The sequence below is a fragment of the Choloepus didactylus genome, chromosome 10 (genome assembly GCF_015220235.1).
Source record: "Choloepus didactylus isolate mChoDid1 chromosome 10, mChoDid1.pri, whole genome shotgun sequence".
Lineage (NCBI taxonomy): Eukaryota > Metazoa > Chordata > Mammalia > Pilosa > Megalonychidae > Choloepus > Choloepus didactylus.
The window spans coordinates 123530561-123557665 of record NC_051316.1 but is presented as its reverse complement, the minus strand read 5'-3'; the positions used below and the strand labels follow the sequence as shown (position 1 = coordinate 123557665).

The 27105-nt window shown below is 42.1% G+C and overlaps 1 protein-coding gene across 2 annotated transcripts; it reads right to left on the bottom strand.

Annotated features, from left to right (window-relative positions):
* Nucleotides 1-2230: 2230 nt before the first annotated feature.
* Nucleotides 2231-25499, bottom strand: LOC119505735 (acyl-coenzyme A amino acid N-acyltransferase 2-like). 2 transcript variants are annotated; one of them, XM_037798634.1, is made up of 5 exons: nucleotides 25212-25499; nucleotides 6905-7402; nucleotides 6418-6620; nucleotides 5426-6025; nucleotides 2231-3511 (listed from the first exon to the last, which is right to left on the bottom strand). In XM_037798634.1, the coding sequence occupies exons 2-4, from the start codon at nucleotides 7365-7367 to the stop codon at nucleotides 5432-5434; spliced, it is 1260 nt and encodes a 419-aa protein (XP_037654562.1). In that variant the 5' UTR covers nucleotides 7368-7402; nucleotides 25212-25499; the 3' UTR covers nucleotides 2231-3511; nucleotides 5426-5431. The 2 variants fall into 2 exon arrangements, with proteins under 2 accessions (XP_037654562.1, XP_037654561.1); XM_037798633.1 differs by lacking the exon at nucleotides 2231-3511 and having other exon boundaries at nucleotides 4765-6025.
* Nucleotides 25500-27105: the final 1606 nt, after the last annotated feature.

Here is a 27105-nt window from a genome sequence, read left to right as displayed (position 1 = left end):
GTGGAGTAAGTGGCTTCCATGTTTAAATGAATGAAACACTTTTACTTGCGACTGAGAGCATTACCCACGGTTCTGCCAGCATGATGGTGGTGATTGGAGGCTTTTCAGTACCTAGGCATTTTCAGTCGTCCATCATGAGCTCCTGGAGATTGGGGAGCTCCAGCCGTGGACTGGATTGGCTTTGGGAGTTTGATGTTCTCTGGCTGCGAGGGGCCTGCAAGCAGTCAGACTCAGTGGGTTTGCTGTTTGCAAAGCAGACGGGGCTTGAGGGTTTTTCCTTTAAAGCTTTTGCTAGTAATTGACATGCCTGCTTTTTAGAGTCAGCCTTGGCTTTTGTTTTCTCCTGCTCCTGCTGAGAGTGCTTCAGGTTTTTATTATTAAACACCTTGAAGGTTAAGTTTTCAGGGTTTGGGAGCCAGGTTTTAATTTTTGGAGTTTGTGGCATGTATCAGAAGTGGCTTGAGAAATGCAGTGCATATTTAAGAGAAGGGTAGCCTTAGGTATGCCAGGAAAGAGAGTAGCATAGCTCAGGAGGTTGTTTCTGAAACAGGAGAGAAAAAAAGGGCCGAGTTTTTTAGAGTATGAGTTTTTTAGATGGGAGAGAAAAAGGGACAGGTGTTTGTTTAGAGTATGAGTTTAGGTGCTGTTTAGTTTGGGAAAGGTCAGAAAGAGAGAGAAGGGAACATGGACACAAATGGGCCCCTCTGGTCCAGTCACTTCTTGCAAAGGGAGGATAGGCTGAGGTTGAGAGGAGCAGGTTCTTTGCAGGGAAGGAAAGGAGGGTTGAGACTCTGAGGTGGAGTTTGGAAATGGAGGGAGGATTATTTACTGGCCGTGGTTTTAACAGCAGTTTTAGCTTGGCCAGGAGGGGCTGCGGGAGGAGGAGGAGGAGGGGAATTGCAGCGGCTGTGGCTAAGGCCCTGGTGGGTGGGGCACGGCAGCAGCAGGGGTGGCGTGGAGCCCAGGCAGGGCTGGGTGGGTGACAAGTGCACGAAGGCTGGGGGATGGAGCCAGATGGGGGGCTTGAGGAGAATTGAGGAGAAAATTCTGGAAGGAGTGAAGAAAGAGTTGGGAGGAGGAAGAGGAGAAGGAGTTGATGAGTGAAACATGTTTGGCAGAGAGAGGGGCAGAGAGAGAGAGAGGGCACCTGCACAGATTGAAAAAAGGCCTGGACATGTGGAACTTCACTCCACTTGCTGAGATGCTGACAGTAATTGTCAAAGTTAAAAGAATTTGGGGGTAAAGGGTTCCGTTTTCTGGCTGGGTGGAGTTACAATAGAAAATGAGCTTCTTAGGTTTTAGATCTATCCTGAGGCCAAGTTCTTTGAGGTCTATAGGGTAAGGAGAAAACCCAGCTCTTAAGATTAGGAGCAATCAAGAGGGTGTCCCCCCTTGAGAGTTCCCAAGCGCCAATGCAGTGATCAGGGAATGGACAGTGGTGTCCCACCATCCTACTCACCCCTAGAATCCAGGACCCTGCTGTAGCAACTCTCACCTAGCACTAGGATTCCTGTGAATGTTGTTCAGGATAATAGAGAAAGAGAGTGCTGGAGAGAGACAAGGCACTTTCTCCTTACCCAGAGATGATTCACTGGTGTTGGATGCTTAAGCCAGGCAAATGGGTTCCAACCCTCCTTATGGAGGCTTCATCTCTTTTCTCGATCCCGGGTTTCGGCACCAATATATGTTAGGTTTGTCAATCAAGAAGAGAAGAGACGAAAACTCAACCGAAAGGAGTTTTTTTATCATCCAGCCATGCGCAGGTGGGCTGAAGCCTAAGAAAATGATGACAGCCCCGAGCCAAGGGAACAGCAGAGCTAATAAAGGCTGGATGGTGGGAAGTTCTTTGTCCAGGGAAGGGGAGACTTGGCAGGTTTAGGTTTCCAGTCTTTCGGTGACTACATTTGGGAAAGAAGGTAGTTGGCAAGTTTCACTGGTTGGTTTGCAAGTGGTAAAGTTTAAAATTTTAACATTCAGGATTCCTAAGGGTGGGGGCAGTGGCTTATTGCAGATCTGCAGGATTTCTGGGGTGGGGTGAGGGGCTGTGGCTCTATTGCAAAATTCCTAAGGGTGGGGTGGGTGAAGTCCTAGAATATGTACCTATCACTAAGGTTCTTATCTTCAAGGGCAGCAAGGTGAATAAGTTGATTATATCTCTTACTTTAACTTTTTATTATGAAAAAATTTCAAGCATACATAAAAGTAGAATGAATATTATAACAAAGCTCCCAGTGCCTGTCATCTAGACTGTCTTAGTCTGCCAGGCTGCTGAGACAAACACCACAGCACAGATGGGCTTACACAACAAGAATTTATTGGCTTATGGTTTTAGAGGCCAGAAGTTCCACACTGAGGTGTCAGTAAAGCTAGGCTTTCTCTTGGGGTTGGGAGCAGTGCCCCATCAGGTGGGACATCGTTGGTTTTCTCCTCTGTGGTTTTCTCTGGCTGTGTCTGAATTTCTCCTGCTTGCAAAGGACTTTGGTCATATGGTTTCAGGCCGCCCTCATTCAGTTTGGCCAACCCTAAGTAAATCTCTCAGAAGATCCTATTCTTTCACAAACGAGTCCACACCTTAACTGGTAACATATCTCCGAAAGGCTCTATTTATAAATGGGTTCCCACCCATGGGAATGCATATTAAGAACATGTCTTTCTTTGGGTACATAATTCTGTCTACCACACAAACTTACCGGTTGTTCAGATTTTGTCATATTTCTGTAGTATTTTAAAGCAATTCCACTGTATCATCACCTTTCACCTCTAAGTATTTGAGTATACATCTCTAAAATAGTGACTTTTATATATACATAACCACAATACCGTTATCACACTGAATAAGATAACATTTCCTTAGTGTCATGTATTATCCCATCCATATTCAGATTTCTTTAATTATCTCCCAGAAATGTCTTTTTACATCACTTTGTTCAAACCAGGACCGCATTTGGTTGATATGTCCCTTTTGTTTTTTAATGTCTTTTTTTAAAATTCCCAATGGTCTTTCAGCCCACTACAGCCCTTTTTTTTTTCCATGCAATTGACTTGTTGGATGGGCCAGTTGTCCCACAGAATGCCCCACACTCTGGATCTGCTGCACTGTTTCTTACAGTGTTGTTTAACTTTTTTGTCTAACCAGTATATCAACATGACGTTAGACCTAAACACTTGTTTCAGTTCAAGTTCAACAGTGTTGTGAGGAGTACTTCTAAATGGTTCTGGGCTCTCCACATGACAGGCTACCATGAAGCACTTCTGGCAAAACATTTTTAAAGATGCTAAAGTTGGTCAGTGGGTTCAGGTGGTGACAATCCATTCCAATCCATTTCAAAATTACATTTCCTCCGTTATATCTGTTACATATCTGCAGGTGGTACTTTGGCACCTTGTGAGATTCCTCTTTCCCGTCAACCATCAACCAAGCAGCTTTAGCATCCAGTGATGAGAAACATGTGGATTAATCATTGTATCAGGGAATGCAAAAATCATATGGGCCCTATCCTCTGAAAGTAATCTGACAAAGAACAGACAAAAACAATTTATTCATTAGGAAATTTTAAAACATCCATAGAAATTACTCTTAGCTTAAAGAGGGAAAAAAAGTACACCAGGAACTACTTATAAATAAGCAAAAATGAGAGTACTGCATATCAAAAACTGTTGGGATGTGGCCAAAGTATTACTCAGAGGAAAATTCTTAAATGTTTATACATTAGTGTGATGGACTAAGAAATAAATGAACTAGGCATATAACTCAAGAATCCAGGGAAAAAAAACCCAAAAAGATGAGAAGGAATGAATTTATTAAAAATTCAGAAATGAATGAAAGAGTTAAAAAAAAAAAAAAAAAGATTTGACCGACAAACCAAAAGCTGTTCTTGGAAAAGGCCAATCAAATAGACATACATTTGGCAAGTCAAATTGAGAAGAAAAGGAAAAGATACACAAATAAACAACAGGGGATATCTGAAAAATTACAAGAGAAAATGGGCTATGGGAAATGTGGGTGACATTCTGGGAAAATATAATTACCAGGGATAGTATTAGAAGAAACACAAAATCCTAAATATAAAGTCAGCAGGAGAAATTCATCTATTAAAATTATACAAAAATTAATGTATTAATGAATGTAATTCATGACATTAACAGATTGAAAGAGGAAAGCCTTATAAAAATAATAATAATAAGCAGTGCCAGGCACCCTTCTTAGAGCTTTAAATACATTAACTCATTTAATTTCAATAGATGATACATAAGCACTTATTTAAATTCAATCCGATTCCTGATTTTAATAAAAAGAACTCTTAGCTAGTGTGCCAATTTGAATGTATTGTGTCCCCCAAAACACCATTATCTTTGATGCAATCTTATGTGGGCAGACATATTGGTGTTGATTATATTATAATTCTTTGATTGAGTGTTTCCATGGAGATGTGACCCACCCAACTGTAGATGGTAACTCTGATTGGATAATTTCCATGAAGGCATGGCTCTGCCCATTCAGCATGGGCCTTGATTGGTTCACTGGCGCTCTATAAAAGCTCAGACACAGAAGGAGCTCACAGCTAGCTGTAGCTGAGACAGACATTTTGAAGACAGCCATTGGAAGCTGATACAGATATTTTGGAGAATGCCATTTTGAAATGCAACCTGGGAGCAAGCAAATGCCAGCCACGTGCCTTCCCAGCTAACAGAGGTTTTCCAGACACCATTGGCCATCCTCCAGTGAAGGTACCTGAGTGTCGAAGTGTTACCTTGGACACTTTATGGCCTTGGGACTGTGACTGTGTGCCCAAATAAACCCCCTTTTATAGGAGCCGGTCCATTTCTGGTGTTTTGCATTTCTGCAGCATTAGCAAATAGGAACAGCTAGGAATAAAAGGAAGATCATTATTCTAAATTTTTGTAAGTATCTACTGGAAATCTATAGCAAGCTCTGTACTTGATTTTGTGTTAGTACTTTTTCACAAGTCAGAAACCCAATTCAGAATAGTGTACACAGTAAATATACTTCTGCAATTAACCTGGAAGTTCCAAGGAGTGCATTTAGATTGGCAGGATCCAAAGTATCTCTAACTGGGGTATAAAAATGTCTATTTTTTCATACAATCCTAATTAGGTAGTGATTATCTTATCCACTTAAAAAAAAAAAAAGTTTTTCAATTTCAAGGGTATCACAATTTTGAAATAGCCAACTACCCTAGTGCAGGTAAACTAGGATTCAATTTACAAAAATGCAATGTGCATGAAATTTGTCAGAACTTAAGGTGCACGTGCACCCTGTCCTTTGTTTTTGCCCAGTCTCCTCCCAGTAGAGTCAAGCTGACTCGTTGTGAATCCAGAGACGCCAAGAGACGCCCCTCTCCCCATCCTATGCCTGCCTTAGCTCCCTTTTTTGTTCCCCTTCCCACTCCGTGGTCATCCTTACTGTTGCTCAGAGTTTGCTTCTGGTGGGAAGGAGGTGTTGCCAGAAGAACTTCTGGATCTCTCCCCAGGCGTGCTCCTGGGCTGCCGCGTGGGCAGCAGGGTCCCCTCCCCAGAGCAAGGGCCGGGCAAGGCCAGGGCTCCGGGAAGCGTAGCACAGCGGGGAGTAAGGCGGCTCCAGGAGGTGGCCGGCGCCGGGGTACACCAGCATCCTGCCGCTGCTTCTCCCGTGGCTCCGCAGCTGCTCCATGGCCTGCAACGCGTGCGCGCGGCCATCAAGACATTCGTCTTTCTCCCCCACGATGAAGAGGATCGGACCCTCGGCCTTTTCGACAGGAAGCACGCTCTGCCCATTCAGCACATCCCGGGGGTCCCCGTGACAGCTGCGCAGGTGCCCGGCACCTGAGACTTGCACCTGAATGCGCTCCACGACGCAGAGGATGGGTTGCACCACCTGGTCCCGGTACCTGAGCGGAACGTTCAAGACGGCGTTGGGACCATTGATGCAGACGACGGCCGCCACCTGCTTCAGGTAGCAGGCCATGGCCAGCCCGATCTCTGCACCTTTGCACACAGAGATCACCCCGATTCCTGGCCTTTGGATCTGCAAGCACAAAACAAAGGGGAATCCAGCAGTTTGCACTCTGGGACCGAGCTGCCTGACAGGCCGGCGTGATGGGAAGGGTAAAGTCCTGGACCCCAGACTGATCAACTTCTGTGACTGAGAAAGGGGCATACTTACATACTTACCTTATTTCGTACCTTATTAAATTACCCACCTCACAGGATTGATATGGGGATCAAGTGAAATAGTATAAAAGGCACCAAGTTGAGCACTTTATCCTAATCAACCCAACTATCCTCTTGGGCAGATATTATCATCTTCATTCCTATTTTAAATGTCACCTGTGCCCCGCCCAAGTCTGTGCAGGTTGGTAAAATAGGCAGGGCAGACACTGTCATGTTGCAGGGTAAAATGGGAAGTATGTTAAATACCTTGGGATGAGCCAGTAGCAAGTTGGCAGCTTCCTCAAAATATTCCAGATCCACCTCCAACAGTTGGTCCGGCAGGTCTTCGTAGGCAAAATATGCCAATGCCAGCACTGCAAAGCCGTGAGCAGCCAGCAGACTGGCCCGAAATTCAACCAGACCCCCAATGCCCCCGAACAGATCAATGACTCCTGGGAAAGGGCCTTCCCCTGAGAATGACAGAGAAGAGAGTGGAATCAGAAAGAGTGAAAAGAGGGTCAGGGAGAAGCATTGAAAGTAAAGGCTGAGCCCAGTTAATTCCATCTCTCTCTCTCTCTCTCTCTCTCTCTCTCTCTCTCTCTCTCACACACACACACAGACACACACACACACACACACACTAGCATGTTAGTTTTACAATATTCCAGGAAAACATTCCTCAGTAATATGGTGCCAGTTCTTTTTTGTTTATATTTCTGCAACAATGTTTTCTATAACAACAGATTAGTCTCACCTGGAGGGAGAAAAAGGGCTCCTCGCACCCGCCCCTCTCGGATCTGCGTCCGCTGCAGCCCGGGTGCGGAGAACCAGCGCTGCACAGTCTGGCTGACTCGGGGCTGAACCGTGGCTGAATCTTCCAAGCACACTGAGTCATACAGGTCCAGAGTGACCCAAAAGGGGCTGTTCATCACATCCTTTTTTAGCAATCTCTGGAAAGCCCTCTCAGGCTTCAGGGACCAGAAGAGGCCCATGGGGTGTACCCCCACATAGTCGCCTCCAAATGCAGGGTCCTGCTCCACATCCACCTGGCCAGCCTCATTGGCCCTGTAGAAGGCTCTGGACTGGAACAGATTCCCCTTCTCATCCTTCAGGGACGCCGTGAGGGTCACCATCTGGGAAGGGGGCAGGCCAGTCACTCGGATGTGAACTGGCTCGTCTGCAAGGGCACTTGCTGGGGTGGCTGTCAGCTGGAGCATTGGCAGCTGACCAAGGGACAGTGGTGCTTCCTGCCCTGCAGTGGGAGACAAGATTTTGCGTTGGAAAGTTGGAGAGGCCAGCACAAGGCTTACGTTAGGTCCGGTAAGTTACACATCCACAGGCTTTATGGAAAGCACATGGGACATCTGAAGGGGGTAAAGGAAAACGTGCATAGACTGCTTATTCTCATTTTACTGTTGAACAAACAGGCTAAGTGACATACTCAAAGTTTCATGAATAGAACTGGGAATTCAAGCTAAGCCTGACACCACAGCCTCCTGTTTTATCCTTTATAGTACTGGAGTGAATCTTAGTTTTGTGGTTTTGAGTAAGTTGAGCTTTCATTCTTCAGTTGCAATAATACCAGGGAGACCTATTTTACAGGGTGTTAGGATCAAAGGGGATAATAAGTTTAAAAAGTGTTCTGAAAAAGTGCTGTTTTCCTACACCTGCATGAGGTAGAGTTACATAAACAAGCAATAGTTGTGGTTGGGCTTTATTTATTTATTTTTTTTCTTTTTGGCTTTTTTTTTTTTAAGTCTCTAATCCCTACCTGGCATTATAGAAACCCCAGCTCTTTGCAGGGTAATCATTATTTGTCCTTTTTAAGGGAAAAATAAAACTTCATGATCTTGTCTCTGCTTCTGTGCCTTTCCAGTGGACTGAAAAATGTCAATATTGTTTCTCATTAAGAGACTATAATATGTATTTAATTGTCCATTATAAAGGAATTTGGAGGCCATCCTTCCTCCTTTGTTCCTTCCTTCCTTCTTTCCTTCCTTCCATGTCTCATTGCACAAAGGATTTGAAACTGATAAGAGATAAAGAGCAAAATAAAAATAATACATGATCAAGGAGAACATGAACTAGAATTAGAGGCACTCCAGTCAAAGAAAACCTGGACCATGAAAAGTAGAGAAGTCTGTGGCTGTAAGTTTGATAACAAGCTGCTGCTAGCAAACGGAAAAAGGGCAGCCCAGTTACATTGTTCTAATTATTCTCATGGAAAAAGATACCAATTCTCCATGGGAAAGAAAAAAATTGAGTCCTATACAAAATTTAGCTCTAAAGAAATTTCTCATAGAAAGACTTTGACAAATGTATGCATGATTTTTTTTCAACAATATTGTCATAGAAAGTATACAAATAGGTATCCCCTCATAAAAGTTTGATTCTCCAAGGAGATCTTACTTTTATTTTAGGGTTGGAGGGAGGATGAAAAATAAGAACAATGGCTTTTGGGTTTGGGGCTGTGAGCAGGAAAACTTCTCTAGAAAATAAATTGGATAAAGCAGTGCAGGAGCAGAAAAGGGGTGGAAAATGCCCAATTCTTCACTGTAGATAAGGTGTCCTTGGAGGTAGGAGAGGGCCAAAGGGATATGCCTTTTCACTTAGATTGAAACAGTGATTTTTATCAAGTGGCAGCCTCCCACCATCCCACCACCATCCCCATCAACAACCCACATTACAGACCATTTTATGTAAATCTGAACTCATGGTAAATGGAATCATTTTGAATAAATAGAATGATTGCAAATATCATCCTCAGTATTGGGACAGTTCTCAGTTGAATAAGTTGGCATCAATTCAGATACCACGGGTCTTACATTTGTATTAGAGACATAGAGTACTGTGGTATACAAGGTTTTGCACCCTGAAAGGGTGGGGGGGCTGTGGATATTCTTAATTTTAACCCATTCCTGTGGGTGTAAACCCATTATAAATAGGACTTTTTGAAGATGTTATTTTTAGTTAAGGTATGGCCACCTGAATCAGGATGGGTCTTAATCCTATTACTAGAGGCCTTATAGGAAAAAACCACAGGGAGGAGCCAGAAGCTGGAAATCAACAGAACATGAAAGAGAAAGAAGACCTGGCCATGTGATAGGAAAGCCAAGGAACCCAATGAGTGCTAACAAGCTAAAATGCTACTGAGACCCAAGACCCAAGAGGAAGCAAGCCTTCTAGCTTCTGAAATCATGAGCCAATAAATTCCTGTTGTTAAGCCAATCCATTGTGTGATATTTGTCATAGCAGCCAGGAAACTAAGAGTCATGTAATATAAGAAAGAACATCTCATGTCCCAAGCAACGTCTCAATGCTCTGTTTGTATTTTCTGATCTGATTCCTTCTTCTAAGACTCTGTATCTGCTTTCCTTTTGGCCCCAAAAAAGGAGACCATTAATGTTTTGGTCTGCCAAAGCTGACAAAATGCAATATACCAGAAATTGGTTGGCTTTTACAAGGGGGATTTATTAACTTACAAGCTTACAGTTCTTAGACCATGAAAATATCCAAATCAAGGCATCAAAAGGTGATGCTTTCTCCCCAAGGACCAGCTCCCAATGCTCCTCAGCTCCTCTGTCACATGGCCAAGCACATGGCAATGTCTGCTGGTCTTTCCCTTCTCTCCCCAGTTTCATTGTTTCCAGATTCTGGCTTCAGTGGCTTCCTCTCTGTTCCTGTGCATCCTCTCTCATTTTCTCTGGGCCCTTTTTTTTCTGTCTTTTATCCTCTTATAAAGCATTCCAGTAGGAGGATTAAAACCTACCTGAATGAGGTGCGTAACATCTCAATTGAAATAACCTAATAAAAAGGTCCCAAATTACAATAGATCTACACCCACAGGCATGGATTAAAAGAACATGATTTTTTGATGGATACCTACAACTTCAAGCCATCACAATTAAGAGGCGCTCCCCCATATTCCACAAATCCTTTCCCAGTTCATCTTGCGATTATTATTATTCGCAAAACTGTTGGCCTGATACAGATTTTATTTTCATAGTTGAATGTGCTTGAATCACTTACCATAAACACTCTCCAGCACACGTACTGCATCTGGTCTTATCCTCCCAAGTGGACTATAAGTTCCTCAAGGGCAGAAACCGTGTGCTGAAACTTTAGGGATCCTATTGACATTCAGCATAGTGAACTGTACAACATATATGCTTAAGAGTTATGATATTCATAACAGGGGCAGAAAACACAGCACCAAAAATATTCTGTATAGCTCTTTTGTAGTAGAAACTTTGGGGCATTCCTCCCAAGTCATGATTCCCAGTTATCGGAGAACTGTCTCCTAAAGACCAGAGATGGGCTCTCAGCAGCTGTGTCTGTATCATGTGACCTTAACCCTAGGGCCAGGGCTGATTGGAGCAGGGCTGGACACCTGATTCAAGATGTGCCAGAGATGTTCTCCCCCTGCCAATTTAGAATTGGGACCCACCCACCAACCATCAGTCACTCTGTCAGGGCCAGATTGCTCTCTGACTTGCGCAAGTGGAGGGTTGGCCCTGAGATTGAGGGCCTTCTTAAATTTTGCATCCAAAGATCCTGTCTTGCATCACCCTAGTCTGGCCATAGACTCTGCCTGTGGCTGGGTCCACAAAATTCAGATGCTGTGCCCAGATAGTCAGAGAAGCCAGTCTGTGGGGTAGAATGGGGTGGGGATGGGAATAAAGAAGGGTGACAGGAACAAAATGAATAAAATAAGCACAAAGGTAAAAGTCAGAGAGGGTCCTGATGGCTTTCAAATTTCCAATTCTAGCCACTCCTAAGGGCCAGCTGTACTTGAGTTCTTTGAGACACTGCTGCATGCTTATAATAGAGTCTCCTTCATGTTTACACTAGGTTTGGTTGGTATCTATTACTTACCATCAAAGAGTCGAGTTCAGCTCAACTTTGTACTTGACAAACTCAGAATGGTTAAGTGACTTCTGCAAGGTCATATCATGGTCAAGGAGCCACTCTCCTGGCTTAGGTAAGTGCTTTTAGGCTGATCCAACAGACTATCATTCACCAGTCATAATCACAATTGTTTATATTGTTCAAACTTTGGAAAAGCACATGGAGTTTCACTTCTGAAAGGTTCTGCTAAGTGAGAAATTCCTCCAGAATGTCCCTATAGCTGGGAGGTTTCTCTTTGGCAAAACCTGAGAGTCTACCACAGAGACAATCCCAGCATCAAACTCCTTCCCAAGACAAGGCTGGGTCTCTTCCTGGAATGGATGACAGAATCAAACTCCCAGTGTACACGCTGCTACGTGAAGGTCTATTTCCCACATCAGCCACCACACCTCTGCATTGCCATTGCTACTGTAGTTTAATGAAGGCTACTAGTGGAAAGGATACAGGAATCTTTCAATTATGAGGTCCCTAGCTCCAAAAATGATTCTCCAACCTAAGCCCATTTAACTTGAACCAATAGGAATACATCTAACTTGGAAAACATAATTTTTATTATCATAAATGCAAAAGACATACATTTTCATGTAAAGGTTTGTTTCTGAATGGTATCAACATACTGTAATTTGAGTAGATCAGATGGGCTAGGATGTAGTTGAGGAAAGGAAGTGGGATGGAGAAAGGGTGAGAGAGTAGCAGGGAAGACAAGGGGATGCCTCAAAGAACACAGTAGCCCAGTTATTTCTAAATCATTTTGGGAAAGCTGTGGAGAGCAGAGGAAGGATCCTGGACAATAAAACAGCCAATAAGGGTGGATTCTGCCTTTCTAGAATCTACCTGACATTCTTCTGGAACAGCATGAAATATTTTCCTTGGGAAAATATTTCTTCCTTACTCTTTGTCCTTGTGATTTGCTTGGGAAAAACTCAAGGCCACTTAGAACCAAATGGGGAACTTTTGATGGAGCTATGATAAAGCTTTCTTTTGAGGTTGTTCAGTATCTAGGATGTAAGCCTGAAGCTGCTAGCAGCCCTTTTGCCACCATGAGGAGAGAGAGTGTTCTCCTTGAGGATGGTGAGAACACAGAGGAAAACAGAGCTGAGAAACCAAAACACACTAAAGCCTGATTATCATTTGTGCTCCTGGATAAGTCTGACTGATGTTTATCACTGTCCTTTACAGTTAAATGAGATAGTTTGTTGCCTGAGCCCATTTCAGTTTGGTTTTTTGGTCTCTGAGAAGTTTTCACTAAGTTCTTAGGCTGATGATGTTTCTCTACAGGGAAGAGTCCTGAGTGTCCTATTAAATAGCCCCAGACCAAACCCAGGTTTTACTTCCCTTAGAAGTCACTCATTTGCCTCACAGTTCTGCTCTAGCAATTAGGAAAGAATATCCAGAAACTCATTTGCTGGTAAAGCAGAAAACCTGAGGCCTAAGGCCCCACAGCAACCTAGCTGAGCAGCTGTTTCTCTGAAGCTCCTGGGTTTTCCTACTCAGCTCTATCTTCACTACTGCAGAGTAATAAAACTTGTTCCAGATGATCCTTCTGAGGTGCTGAAGTCAATTCTCAGGAAACCCATTAGAAATAAAGTCACCAGAAAAGAAGCATCTAAGTAAATTATACTGTCCAACCCATTCACTCCTATCTTCCTAATCAACTGAGGAGCGCTAGATTGGAATATAGAACCCCTCTAGTTCCCAAAGATACTTCCACCTCTACCAACTACCATTTACCATTACTCTACTAAAAGTAAAAGATGTTGAAAATCCAACCTAATTCTACAGTCTGTGCCCTTGCAATGCAAGATCTTCCTTCCTTAACTAGTCAGTCAAATGACTGGCCAGCTTATGATTGGGTTTGCCAGCCAGACCTCAGCTGGAAAACTTATATACATTGGCCCTTCATTTTGACCACATAGGCCTCTTAGGATCACTTCATTTGATGCTCTTTATCATGGGCCATGTGGTTGATTTATTAATTAGTGAATTTTTTTTTAATACTAACCCCAATGTTTCTCATATGAAAAGCACTTGAGTAGACATAAACTTTTAACTTAGAATCCAATCTAATTGCACCTGAGATGAGGGGAAACATCAAGAATTTTCCCAGAAGGAAAGCTCAAAATCCCCATTTGCAAGAAACCATAGATTGTGATATAATTTTTACTAAGGGTTCATGGCCCAATGAACAGGTGCTTGACTTCAATATATTTTGTCAGGGACCCAGATGTGTCCTTCGAAAGAAATAATAGCAAAGAGAAGTAGAGGCAAAGATACAGGTGGGTCCCCGATAGAGAAATGGAGACTTCAGGATATTTCCCTAAAGTCGTTGCAGACAATTAGCAGACAGCGTCCTCCTACTATCCTGCTATCCACCCATGTGAATCTTTCCTCATCTTTTCAGCTATATCCAAAAGTGTAGTGGCTTGACTTTCGCACTTGCCTGTGTCTAAACTCACTAGATTCTGCACTCAACTGGTTGCCATTCCAAATTGCTCTGTGTTGAGTGAGAGAGTTTGGATAATGCTATTAGGTTTTCCAAGGGCATGCGTCAGTTAGTTCCATTCAGATGGCCCTTTGAGACCACCTACCCCCTTCTAGCTAATCTAAGAAGTCAGTAAAACTGTGGTTAAAAACACATCAGGTATCAGAGACACATGGGGTTAACCTTGGCTCTGCCCCTTGGTAGTTGTAATTGGCTTGGATGTGTTACCTGTATAAGTATCAATTTTCTCATCTGTAAAATGGAGAAAAAAGCATGCCTTCCTCATACTTTTAATTAAAATATGATAATGTGTAAAGTACCTAGTACACTAGCTTAACTAGTATACATTAACCTTCAGATTGGCAATTGTATTTAAACTCTTCCCTAGTGTATGTTCTGTTCTCTTCTAGCTGGAGTTTCTTTTGGCAAATCACCTTCAAGATTTCAGAAGATGGTACCATCACTTAATATCCTGAAACAAAAAGCACAAAGCTAAATGTCTTATTCCTGTGGTAAGGGAGAGCTATGCTGTTTAAGTGCTCTCTCTCTGCAAGGACTGTGGGCTGATCCTATATAGGGTTTTCTGGAAGCATTGAAATGAGGTATTGGTGGATGTTTAGGGGCATAGGCAGATTGACATCATCTTTAGAAGGAAGGTAATGAAACGAGACTTGTTGATTGGTCAGCACGGAGGCATGTTTATCAGAATAAATCCATTCCTGATGGAAGGACTTTCAGCAGCAGAGTTGCCACTAATCAGTTGGCTAGCAAAAGCGTTCACTGACACGAATTGCTGTTGATCAATTGAATGGGTTTAATACTAATTATAAGAGCCACCTGTTACTTTAGCTCTAGAATAAGCATCATTTCCCAGGAGTGGGGTACCCTTTTAGCTCTCAGTCCCCCCTTTCAGTGCTCACTGAGCCGAAGCTGTGGGAGAAACCATCAAGGACTGATGCGTCACCACTGCTATCTATGCTCCTTGAAGATGAGGCTTTGTTTGTGGAGATCAGACTTTCGGTCAGTAAGGATGATTTCATCTTATTTCTGTCCTTGAATCACTCGTTGAACCATATATTATGATGGTGGCTGCATTTAAGACTCTGAACAACACACATCAAGCAACCTTGAGACAAAGAAGCCCAACTAGAAATATAGTCGCTCCTCATTTTTCACGTAGTCAGGTTCTGTAAAGGCACAGTGAATACTGAATTAGCAAATACTGGGAGCCTCTGGTCGCAACATTTTCATCAATCAATAATTAGCCTTATTTTATGTGTGCTACCATTTGAAGACACTTAGTTTTATGTATATTGTTGATTTATTAACATTGAACTCATGTGAGGTGCATCATAGCCTTCCCGAGCTTGGAGCACCTCAGCATTGTTCTTGGGAGCATTATGCTTTGGTGAAAAATCACCAAAAAAAAGCCCACAAAAATGCAAAAAAAAAAAAAAGTGCATTAGATATAATATGAAAAGGAGACTTGTTTACACTATGAGAGCTGAGACACTGACCAACCTCAGCTGGGAGCACTCCCATCGGTGACTCAAATTTTTCACCCCTCTCCGCATGTCTGTGAATTACCCTGAAGGCACCAGACTATTGATTTGGGGATTACAAATAGATTTTAGTAAGAAGGCAAATTTATAAATGCAGACTCCATGAATAATGAGTATTGACTGTCTTATGAGAAAGGTCTGGAAGACACCTATAACCAAGATTCAAGATGTCACAGAAACAAGCCCCAATGACACCCTGAGTCTACCATCAGCAGCCAAGCTGCCTTTCCTTTTTCATTAGATATAGATTGTTCCACCTCACCTGCAGGTTCATCCAGTTCCTATATGAAGTGTTAGCAATGGCACAGATTTCCTCCTGTTTGGCCAAAAGAAAATCCAGTGCTGTTCTATTACATGTAACCACTTTGGCTAGGAACTTAAACTAGACTATTGTGGCCGAGGGCGAAATGGATTGGGGACTTACGAGACCTATGTCACTGTCTCTTCCTTAAGTAACACTGCCTTACGCATTCAAAGCAAACAAGGAAAATCCTTACACACACACATACACACACACACACAAGAAGATTGCACACAAAGACAATACTGTTTTCTCAGCTGGGGTTCTGAGGAACCCTAAGGTTTGGCAAGGTGTCAGTAGGGTTTCCACAAGAGTGCACAACGAGGGAAAAAGAAACACTTTTTGAACGTCAAGTGTCATGTTCATAATAACGGGTAGTGATGGAGCAGCACTATTAACAATTTCTTTACAGGCCTTCCATTCCCACAGGGAGTCTGCTAAAGGACCATGTACAATGAGCTGAGTCCATTCTGAGTTTTAGATGCAAGACAGAGGAGGCTGTTGATAATTGGTGAGCCCTATGCTGTACCGAGGGGAGGACAGTAGGCTGAAAATGTTTGATTGTCCTTCCTGACCTATCCCAAACTCCCCTTATACTCCTTGGAATGAGTTAAGGGAATGAACAAACTCTAACAACATAATAGAAAATCAGATGCACATTTGCATTCATAAAAAAATGAATTCTTTTGTGCTACAACTCAGCAGCACCCTGACAGTTGGCTATTACTGTAAATGTTGCAAAATATGGAGTGTTTAAGAAGAAGGCTTGAAAAGAACACAGTGGGAGGTGGGGCAAGATGGCAGACTGGTGAGCTACATGTTTTAGTTACTCCTCCAGGAAAGTAGGTAGAAAGCCAGGAACTGTGTGGACTGGACACCACAGAGCAATCTGACTTTGGGCATACTTCATACAACATTCATGAAAACGTGGAACTGCTGAGATCAGCGAAATCTGTAAGTTTTTGTGGCCAGGGGACCCGCACCCCTCCCTGCCAGGCTCAGTCCTGTGGGAGGAGGGGCTGTCAGCTCCGGGAAGGAGAAGGGAGAACTGCAGTGGCAGCCCTTATCGGAAACTCATTCTGCTGATCCAAACTCCAACCATAGATAGACGGAGACCAGACACCAGAGAATCTGAGAGCAGCCAGCTCAGAAGAGAGGAGACGGGCATAGAAAAAAAACAACACGAAAAACTCCAAAATAAAAGTGGAGGATTTTTGGAGTTCTGGTGAACATAGAAAGGGGAAGGGCAGAGCTCAGGCCCGAGCTCAGGCCCTGAGGCGCATATGCAAATCCCGAAGAAAAGCTGATCTCTCTGCCCTGTGGACCTTTCCTTAATGGCCCTGGTTGCTTTGTCTCTTAGCATTTCAATAACCCATTAGATCTCTGAAGAGGGCCCTTTTTTTTTTTTTTAACCCTTTTTTCTTTTTCTAAAACAATTACTCTAAGAAGCCCAATACAGAAAGCTTCAAAGACCTGCAATTTCGGCAGGTCAAGTCAAGAGCAGAACTAGGAGAGCTCTGAGACAAAACGCAATATTCCAGTGGCTGAGAAAATTCACTAAACACCACAACTTCCCAAGAAAAGGGGGGTGTCCGCTCACAGCCATCATCCTGGTGGACAGGAAACACTCCTGCCCATTGCCAGCCCCATAGCCCAGAACTGCCCCAGACAACCCAGTGTGACAGAAGTGCTTCAAATAACAGGCACACACCACAAAACTGGGCGTGGACATCAGCCTTCCCTGCAACCTCAGCTGATTGTCCCAGAGTTGGGAAGGTAGAGCAGTGTGAATTAACAAAGCCCCATTCAGCCATCATTTCAGCAGACTGGGAGCCTCCCTACACAGCCCAGCAGCCCAGAGCTGCCCTGGGGGGACGGCACTCACCTGTGACATAGCACAGTCATCCCTCAACAGAGGACCAGGGGGTGCACGGCCTGGAAGAGGGGCCCACTTGCAAGTCTCAGGAGCCATACGCCAATACCAAGGACTTGTGGGTCAGTGGCAGAGACAAACTGTGGCAGGACTGAACTGAAGGATTAGACTATTGCAGCAGCTTTAAAACTCTAGGATCACCAGGGAGATTTGATTGTTAGGGCCACCCCCCCTCCCCGACTGCCCAGAAACACGCCCCATATACAGGGCAGGCAACACCAACTACACACGCAAGCTTGGTACACCAATTGGACCCCACAAGACTCACTCCCCCACTCACCAAAAAGGCTAAGCAGGGGAGAACTGGCTTGTGGAGAACAGGTGGCTCGTGGACGCCACCTGCTGGTTAGTTAGAGAAAGTGTACTCCACGAAGCTGTAGATCTGATAAATTAGAGATAAGGACTTCAATTGGTCTACAAATCCTAAAAGAACCCTATCAAGTTCAGCAAATGCCACGAGGCCAAAAACAACAGAAAATTATAAAGCATATGAAAAAACCAGACGATATGGATAACCCAAGCCCAAGCACCCAAATCAAAAGATCCGAAGAGACACAGCACCTAGAGCAGCTACTCAAAGAACTAAAGATGAACAATGAGACCATAGTACGGGAGACAAAGGAAATCAAGAAGACCCTAGAAGAGCATAAAGAAGACATTGCAAGACTAAATAAAAAAATGGATGATCTTATGGAAATTAAAGAAACTGTTGACCAAATTAAAAAGATTCTGGACACTCATAGTACAAGACTAGAGGAAGTTGAACAATGAATCAGTGACCTGGAAGATGACAGAATGGAAAATGAAAGCATAAAAGAATGGGGAAAAAAATTGAAAAACTCGAAATGGACCTCAGGGATATGATAGATAATATGAAACGTCCAAATATAAGACTCACTGGTGTCCCAGAAGGGGAAGAAAAGGGTAAAGGTCTAGGAAGAGTATTCAAAGAAATTGTTGGGGAAAATTTCCCAAATCTTCTAAACAACATAAATACACAAATCATAAATGCTCAGCGAACCCCAAATAGAATAAATCCAAATAAACCCACTCTGAGACATATACTGATCACACTGTCAAACACAGAAGAGAAGGAGCAAGTTCTGAAAGCAGCAAGAGAAAAGCAATTCACCACATGCAAAGGAAACAGCATAAGACTAAGTAGTGACTACTCAGCAGCCACCATGGAGGCGAGAAGGCAGTGGCACGATATATTTAAAATTCTGAGTGAGAAAAACTTCCAGCCAAGAATACTTTATCCAGCAAAGCTCTCCTTCAAATTTGAGGGAGAGCTTAAATTTTTCACAGACAAACAAATGCTGAGAGAATTTGCTAACAAGAGACCTGCCCTACTGGAGATACTAAAGGAAGCCCTACAGACAGAGAAACAAAGAAAGGACAGAGAGACTTGGAGAAAGATTCAGTACTAAAGAGATTCCGTATGGGTACAAAAAAGGATATTAATAGAGAGAAGGGAAAAATATGACAAACATAAACCAAAGGATAAGATGGCTGATTCAAGAAATGCCTTCACGGTGATAACATTGAATGTAAATGGATTAAACTCCCCAATTAAAAGATATAGATTCGCAGAATGGATCAAAAAAAATGAACCATCAATATGTTGCATACAAGAGACTCATCTTAGACACAGGGACACAAAGAAACTGAAAGTGAAAGGATGGAAAAAAAATATTTCATGCAAGCTACAGCCAAAAGAAAGCAGGTGTAGCAATATTAATCTCAGATAAAATAGACTTCAAATGGAGGGATGTTTTGAGAGACAAAGAAGGCCACTACATACTAATAAAAGGGGCAATTCAGCAAGAAGAAATAACAATCGTAAATGTCTATGCACCCAATCAAGGTGCCACAAAATACATGAGAGAAACACTGGCAAAACTAAAGGAAGCAATTGATGTTTCCACAATAATTGTGGGAGACTTCAACACATCACTCTCTCCTATAGATAGATCAACCAGACAGAAGACCAATAAGGAAACTGAAAACCTAAACAATCTGATAAATGAATTAGATTTAACAGACATATACAGGACATTACATCCCAAGTCACCAGGATACACATACTTTTCTAGTGCTCATGGAACTTTCTCCAGAATAGATCATATGCTGGGACATAAAACAAGCCTCAATAAATTTAAAAAGATTGAAATGATTCAAAGCACATTCTCTGACCACAATGGAATACAATTAGAAGTCAATAACCATCAGAGACTTAGAAAATTCACAAATACCTGGAGGTTAAACAACACACTCCTAAACAATCAGTGGGTTAAAGAAGAAATAGCAAGAGAAATTGCTAAATATATACAGATGAATGAAAATGAGAACACAACATACCAAAACCTATGGGATGCAGCAAAAGCAGTGCTAAGGGGGAAATTTATAGCACTAAACGCATATATTAAAAAGGAAGAAAGAGCCAAAATCAAAGAACTAATGGATCAACTGAAGAAGCTAGAAAATGAACAGCAAACCAATCCTAAACCAAGTAGAAGAAAAGAAATAACAAGGATTAAAGCAGAAATAAATGACAGAGAACAAAAAAAAGAATAGAGAGGATAAATATCACCAAAAGTTGGTTCTTTGAGAAGATCAACAAGATTGACAAGCCCCTAGCTAGACTGACAAAATCAAAAAGAGAGAAGACCCATATAAACAAAATAATGAATGAAAAAGGTGACATAACTGCAAATCCTGAAGAAATTAAAAAAATTATAAGAGGATACTATGAACAACTGTATGGCAACAAACTGGATAATGTAGAGGAAATGGACAATTTCCTGGAAACATACGAACAACCTAGACTGACCAGAGAAGAAATAGAAGACCTCAACCAACCCATCACAAGCAAAGAGATCCAATCAGTCATCAAAAATCTTCCCACAAATAAATGCCGAGAGCCAGATGGCTTCACAGGGGAATTCTACCAAACTTTCCAGAAAGAACTGACACCAATCTTACTGAAACTCTTTCAAAACATTGAAGAAAATGGAACACTACCTAACTCATTTTATGAAGCTAACATCAATCTAATACCAAAACCAGGCAAAGATGCTACAAAAAAGGAAAACTACCGGCCAATCTCCCTAATGAATATAGATGCAAAAATCCTCAACAAAATACTTGCAAATCGAATCCAAAGACACATTAAAAAAATCATACACCATGACCAAGTGGGGTTTATTCCAGGCATGCAAGGATGGTTCAACATAAGAAAATCAATCAATGTATTACAACACATTAACAAGTCAAAAGGGAAAAAATCAATTGATCATCTCAATAGATGCTGAAAAAGCATTTGACAAAATCCAACATCCCTTTTTGATAAAAACACTTCAAAAGGTAGGAATTGAAGGAAACTTCCTCAACATGATAAAGAGCATATATGAAAAACCCACAGCCAGCATAGTACTCAATGGTGAGAGACTGAAAGCCTTCCCTCTAAGATCAGGAACAAGACAAGGATGCCCGCTGTCACCACTGTTATTCAACATTGTGCTGGAAGTGCTAGCCAGGGCAATCTGGCAAGACAAAGAAATAAAAGGCATCCAAATTGGAAAAGAAGAAGTAAAACTGTCATTGTTTGCAGATAATATGATCTTATATCTAGAAAACCCTGAGAAATCGACGATACAGCTACTAGAGCTAATAAACAAATTTAGCAAAGTAGCGGGATACAAAGTTAATGCAGATAAGTCAGTAATGTTTCTATATGCTAGAAATGAACAAACTGAAGAGACACTCAAGAAAAAGATACCATTTTCAATAGCAACTAAAAAAATCAAGTACCTAGGAATCAACTTAACCAAAGATGTAAAAGACCTATACAAAGAAAACTACATAACTCTACTAAAAGAAATAGAAGGGGACCTTAAAAGATGGAAAAATATTCCATGTTCATGGATAGGAAGGCTAAATGTCATTAAGATGTCAATTCTACCCAAACTCATCTACAGATTCAATGCAATCCCAATCAAAATTCCAACAACCTACTTTGCAGACTTGGAAAAGCTAGCTATCAAATTTATTTGGAAAGGGAAGATGCCTCGAATTGCTAAAGACACTCTAAAAAAGAAAAACGAAGTGGGAGGACTTACACTCCCTGACTTTGAAGCTTATTATAAAGCCACAGTTGCCAAAACAGCATGGTACTGGCACAAAGATAGACATATAGATCAATGGAATCGAATTGAGAATTTGGTGATAGACCCTCAGATCTATGGCCGACTGATCTTTGATAAGGCCCCCAAAGTCACAGAACTGAGCCATAATGGTCTTTTCAACAAATGGGGCTGGGAGAGTTGGATATCCATATCCAAAAGAATGAAAGAGGACCCCTACCTCACCCCCTACACAAAAATTAACTCAAAATGGACCAAAGATCTCAATATAAAAGAAAGTACCATAAAACTCCTAGAAGATAATGTAGGAAAACATCTTCAAGACCTTGTATTAGGCGGCCACTTCCTAGACTTTACACCCAAAGCACAAGCAACAAAAGAGAAAATAGATAAATGGGAACTCCTCAAGCTTAGAAGTTTCTGTACCTCAAAGGAATTTCTCAAAAAGGTAAAGAGGCAGCCAACTCAATGGGAAAAAATTTTTGGAAACCATGTATCTGACAAAAGACTGATATCTTGCATATATAAAGAAATCCTACAACTCAATGACAATAGTACAGTCGGCCCAATTATAAAATGGGCAAAAGATATGAAAAGACAGTTCTCTGAAGAGGAAATACAAATGGCCAAGAAACACATGAAAAAATGTTCAGCTTCACTAGCTATTAGAGAGATGCAAATTAAGACCACAATGAGATACCATCTAACACCGGTTAGAATGGCTGCCATTAAACAAACAGGAAACTACAAATGCTGGAGGGGATGTGGAGAAATCGAAACTCTTATTCACTGTTGGTGGGACTGTATAATGGTTCAGCCACTCTGGAAGTCAGTCTGGCAGTTCCTTATAAAACTAGATAGAGAGTTACCATTCGATTCAGTGATTGCACTTCTCGGTATATACCCGGAAGATCGGAAAGCAGTGACACAAACAGATATCTGCACGCCAATGTTCATAGCAGCATTATTCACAATTGCCAAGAGATGGAAACAACCCAAATGTCCTTCAACAGATGAGTGGATAAATAAAATGTGGTATATACACACGATGGAATACTACGCGGCAGTAAGAAGGAACGATCTCGTGAAACATATGACAACATGGATGAACCTTGAAGACATAATGCTGAGCGAAATAAGCCAGGCACAAAAAGAGAAATATTATATGCTACCACTAATGTGAACTTTGAAAAATGTAAAACAAATGGTTTATAATGTAGAATGTAGGGGAATTAGCAATAGAGAGCAATTAAGGAAGGGGGAACAATAATCCAAGAAGAACAGATAAGCTATTTAACGTTCTGGGGATGCCCAGGAATGACTATGGTCTGTTAATTTCTGATGGATACAGTAGGAGCAAGTTCACAGAAATGTTGCTATATTAGGTAACTTTCTTGGGGTAAAGTAGGAACATGTTGGAAGTAAAGCAGTTATCTTAGGTTAGTTGTCTTTTTCTTACTCCCTTGTTATGGTCTCTTTGAAATGTTCTTTTATTGTATGTTTGTTTTCTTTTTAACTTTTTTTTTCATACAGTTGATTTAAAAAAAGAAGGGAAAGTTAAAAAAAAAAAAAAACAAGGAAAAAAAAAGATGTAGTGCCCCCTTGAGGAGCCTGTGGAGAATGCAGGGGTATTCGCCTACCCCACCTCCATGGTTGCTAACATGACCACAGACATAGGGGACTGGTGGTTTGATGGGTTGAGCCCTCTACCACAGGTTTTACCCTTGGGAAGATGGTTGCTGCAAAGGAGAGGCTAGGCCTCCCTATGGTTGTGCCTAAGAGCCTCCTCCTGAATGCCTCTTTGTTGCTCAGATGTGGCCCTGTCTCTCTAGCTAAGCCAACTTGAAAGGTGAAATCACTGCCCTCCCCCCTACGTGGGATCAGACACCCAGGGGAGTGAATCTCCCTGGCAATGTGGAATACGACTCCCGGGGAGGAATGTAGACCTGGCATCGTGGGACGGAGAACATCTTCTTGACCAAAAGGGGGATGTGAAAGGAAATGAAATAAGCTTCGGTGGCAGAGAGATTCCAAAAGGAGCCCAGAGGTCACTCTGATGGGCACTCTTATGCACACTTTAGACAACCCTTTTTAAGTTCTAAAGAATTGGGGTAGCTGGTGGTGGATACCTGAAACTATCAAACTACAACCCAGAACCCATGAATCTCGAAGACAGTTGTATAAAAATGTAGCTTATGAGGGGTGACAATGGGATTGGGAAAGCCATAAGGACCACACTCCACTTTGTCTAGTTTATGGATGGATGAGTAGAAAAGTAGGGGAAGGAAACAAACAGACAAAGGTACCCAGTTTTCTTTTTTACTTCAATTGCTCTTTTTCACTCTAATTATTATTCTTGTTATTTTTGTGTGTGTGCTAATGAAGGTGTCAGGGATTGATTTGGGTGATGAATGTACCACTATGTAATGGTACTGTAAACAATCGAAAGTACAATTTGTTTTGTATGACTGCGTGGTATGTGAATATATCTCAATAAAATGAAGATTAAAAAAAAAAAGAAGGCTTGCAATGAGAAGTACCTTTTGTGATTTTTCTCATTTTTTAAAATTTATCATACCCTTCTGTTTTATATATTTTAGTAAGCATTTGAATTTTACATATACATGATTGTCCAATGGGATAATTTTGAAGATAAATTAAAAATGGAAGGCCTAGGAATAATTCAAACAAACTTTGTGATGGAGAATTACCATTTTCTGATTCATTTCTCAAAGGACAACACACCAAAAAAAATCTGTCTTCAAAATGAAGCTACCGAAACGTCATCAACATGGCAACATAAGCAGTGGCCAAAAACTTCTCCAGATATTCAGCAAAAATGGAGATAACCCTTATCAGACTCCAGAAAAAGAGTCTAGCATATAGAAGGAATTTCTGACCTAGGGATCCCACAGCTTATCTCATAGAAACCAGGTGTGCCATAAACTAAGGGTTGAAGGCTGTTTTAAAGATCCCAGTCATAGTGGTGCCTCGGCCCCCAGAGGGAGGTTGGAGCAAGATAGGATGAACGGGCTGCTTCCTCCACATAGCTAATACAGCTGCACGTCAAAGAAGAGTAGTGGGCTAGAGCCCTAGCAACCAATCAGCTCAGAAGTTGATAAGCCCTCACCCACTCAAAGCACAGGACACCCTTCCCTCCCCACATGTTTTTTTTCTTTAAAAAATGTTGTTCTCAGAAAGAGAGCTGGAGCCATTTTCTTTCTTTTAGCTGGCTCCCACCTGCTTTCTTCCTCTAATAAATCTTAAAGTTTATACTTAAACTTTGACTCACTGTGTTGTGTGGATTCTTGAACAACTCCAACCTAACAACCCAGACTTATTTGGAATTCTGGAGGAGGGTATGGACAGGAGAATGACCCTACAGATGCCGTATTGAAGAAGGAAGATATCAAGTAGGAGAACTTTATTCCAGGCTGGTGGGTCCTCTCCCTTCCCCTCCCGCAGTCTCCCGCAGCACAGAAGGAACACAGAACCAGCTGTTAGGATTCCTCTTACCTCCCACCAGAGACAAAGACTAAAAAGTTGCTCACAGCATTGAGAAAGATCCCCATCATTTGGAGATCAGTTGGACAGAAAAGGACATTTCAAGTCCAGATCTGTGAGGGACAAAGAATCTGAGAAAACGTGGGCAGAGGCCATTTCCAGCCCTAGGTCTGAAAGTCCTTCCCCCACCCTTGAGGAACATAGTAGCTGGCAGCCCAATACTTGCCTGGGGGACGGCTGAAAACCACAGCAGCCGGTGGAGTCCTCTGCTACAGAGAGAGCGGTGGACACAGCCCCACACTGAGTCAGACTTTACCCAGCAAAGTGAAGGTGCAGGAATTTCACAGCTTCAGTCACGCAGAGTCAGACAGGAGCACCAGGAGACAATTCAGCACCACCCAACCACACTCAGCTGGGCTCCAAGGCATAATAGAGCCCCACCCAGCCAGATGCACGTGGGCTGCAAGAGGTAATTAAACCCCACCCAGCCAGACTCAGCCTGGCGACAAGTAGTTCAGCCCCACCTAGTCAGAAGCAGCTGAGCTCCAAGAGGAAATTCAACCTCACCGTGTCAGACCAGCCTCGGATCCAGAAGGTAAACACATTCTGAGGACAACTAAGTCACCAAACAGCGTCATCTGCTGGGATGACTGGAAAGTGCAAGGCAGTTTTGGAACTTCTCAGAACCTCTCTAGACCTTATCCCAGGCCCAGTGGAACTGGTCTACACCATTGCCTAGGATACCAGCCCTGTTTAAGTTGAGAAATACAGATGACCCAACAGTTAAAGAAGTATCTAATACAAACCCCGGGATTGCTGGCTGGTGAAAAATGGAACACCACTGAGAGCCAGAAGACTTGTTTTATGCACACACAAAGAACTTACTGCAGTGCCCAGTGTCTACCCCCAGAGGCAGGCTGCTGTGGGCCCCTGGTTATAGGGGGAAACTAGGGGTCAGAGCTAATCTGATGACTGACTGGCAACAGAGACACACAGGCAGGGCAAGAACCAGGATAACAAGAGCAAAAAAAAAATCTGATCAGTTAAACAGAAGCTATATTAGTGGTCTAGAATAAGTTTAACTGAATGCCAAAGAACAAATAGAGAACAAAGTCTTTAGAGAAAGAAGGACTTTGTCAGAAAAGTAAAAAGGCAGCCTATGCAATGGGGAGACAATATTTGGAAACCACGTATCAGATAAGGGTTTATTATCCAGAATATACAAAGAGATCCAACAACTCAACAACAAAAAGACAAACAACCCAATTAAAAATGGGCAAAAGACATGGACGGACACTTTTCTGAAGAAGAAATAAAAATGGCTCAAAAACATATGAAAAGATGCTCAACTTCACTGGCTATTAGGGAAATACAAATCAAAACCACAATGAGACACCATCTCACATCTACTAGAATGGCCATTATCAAAAAAAAAAACAACAGAAAATTATAAGTGCTGGAGAGGATGTGGAGAAAGAGGCACATTTTTTAACTGTTGGTGGGAATGTAGAATGATGCAGCCGCTCTCGAAGGCAGTATGGCAGGTCCTCAGGAAGCTAAGTATAGAATTGTCATATGACCCAGCTATTCCATTGCTAGGTATATACTCAAAGGAACTGAAAGTTAAGACATGAACAGACATTTGTAAACCGAAGTTTATAGCGGCATTATTCATGATTGCAAAAGATGGAAACAGCTAGCCCAAATGCCCATCAGTGGATGAGTGGATAAACAAACTGTGGTATATACTTATGATGGATATTATGCAGCTGTAAGACAGAATAATGTCACAGAGCATATATCAATGTGGATGAAACTTCAGGATGTTATGCTGAGTGAAATTAGCCAAAAACAAAAGGACAAATACTGGATGGTCTCACTAATATGAGCTAACATTAATGAGCAAACTTGGAGAGTTAAAGTTAAGAACACAGGTTATCAGGAGATAAAAAGGGCAAAAATCAGGCAATTGATAACTGAAGGAGTAGGGAATGTTCAACAGGATTGATTGTATAGATACAGAAATGGATAGCACAATACTATGTGATGGTTGCACAATATTGTAAGTACACTGAACAAAGATGACTGTGAGTAAAGTTGAAAAAGGAAATCTAGGGACA

Coding starts and splice junctions, on each gene's coding strand:
- LOC119505735 (XM_037798634.1), bottom strand. CDS start 7,367: ATGCTCCAGCTGACAGCCACCCCAGCAAGTGCCCTTGCAGACGAGCCA. Junction 6,621..6,904: donor AGCCCTTTTTCTCCCTCCAG/GTGAGACTAATC, acceptor TGTCATTCTCAG/GGGAAGGCCCTTTCCCAGGA. Junction 6,026..6,417: donor TGCTACTGGCTCATCCCAAG/GTATTTAACATA, acceptor TTGTGCTTGCAG/ATCCAAAGGCCAGGAATCGG.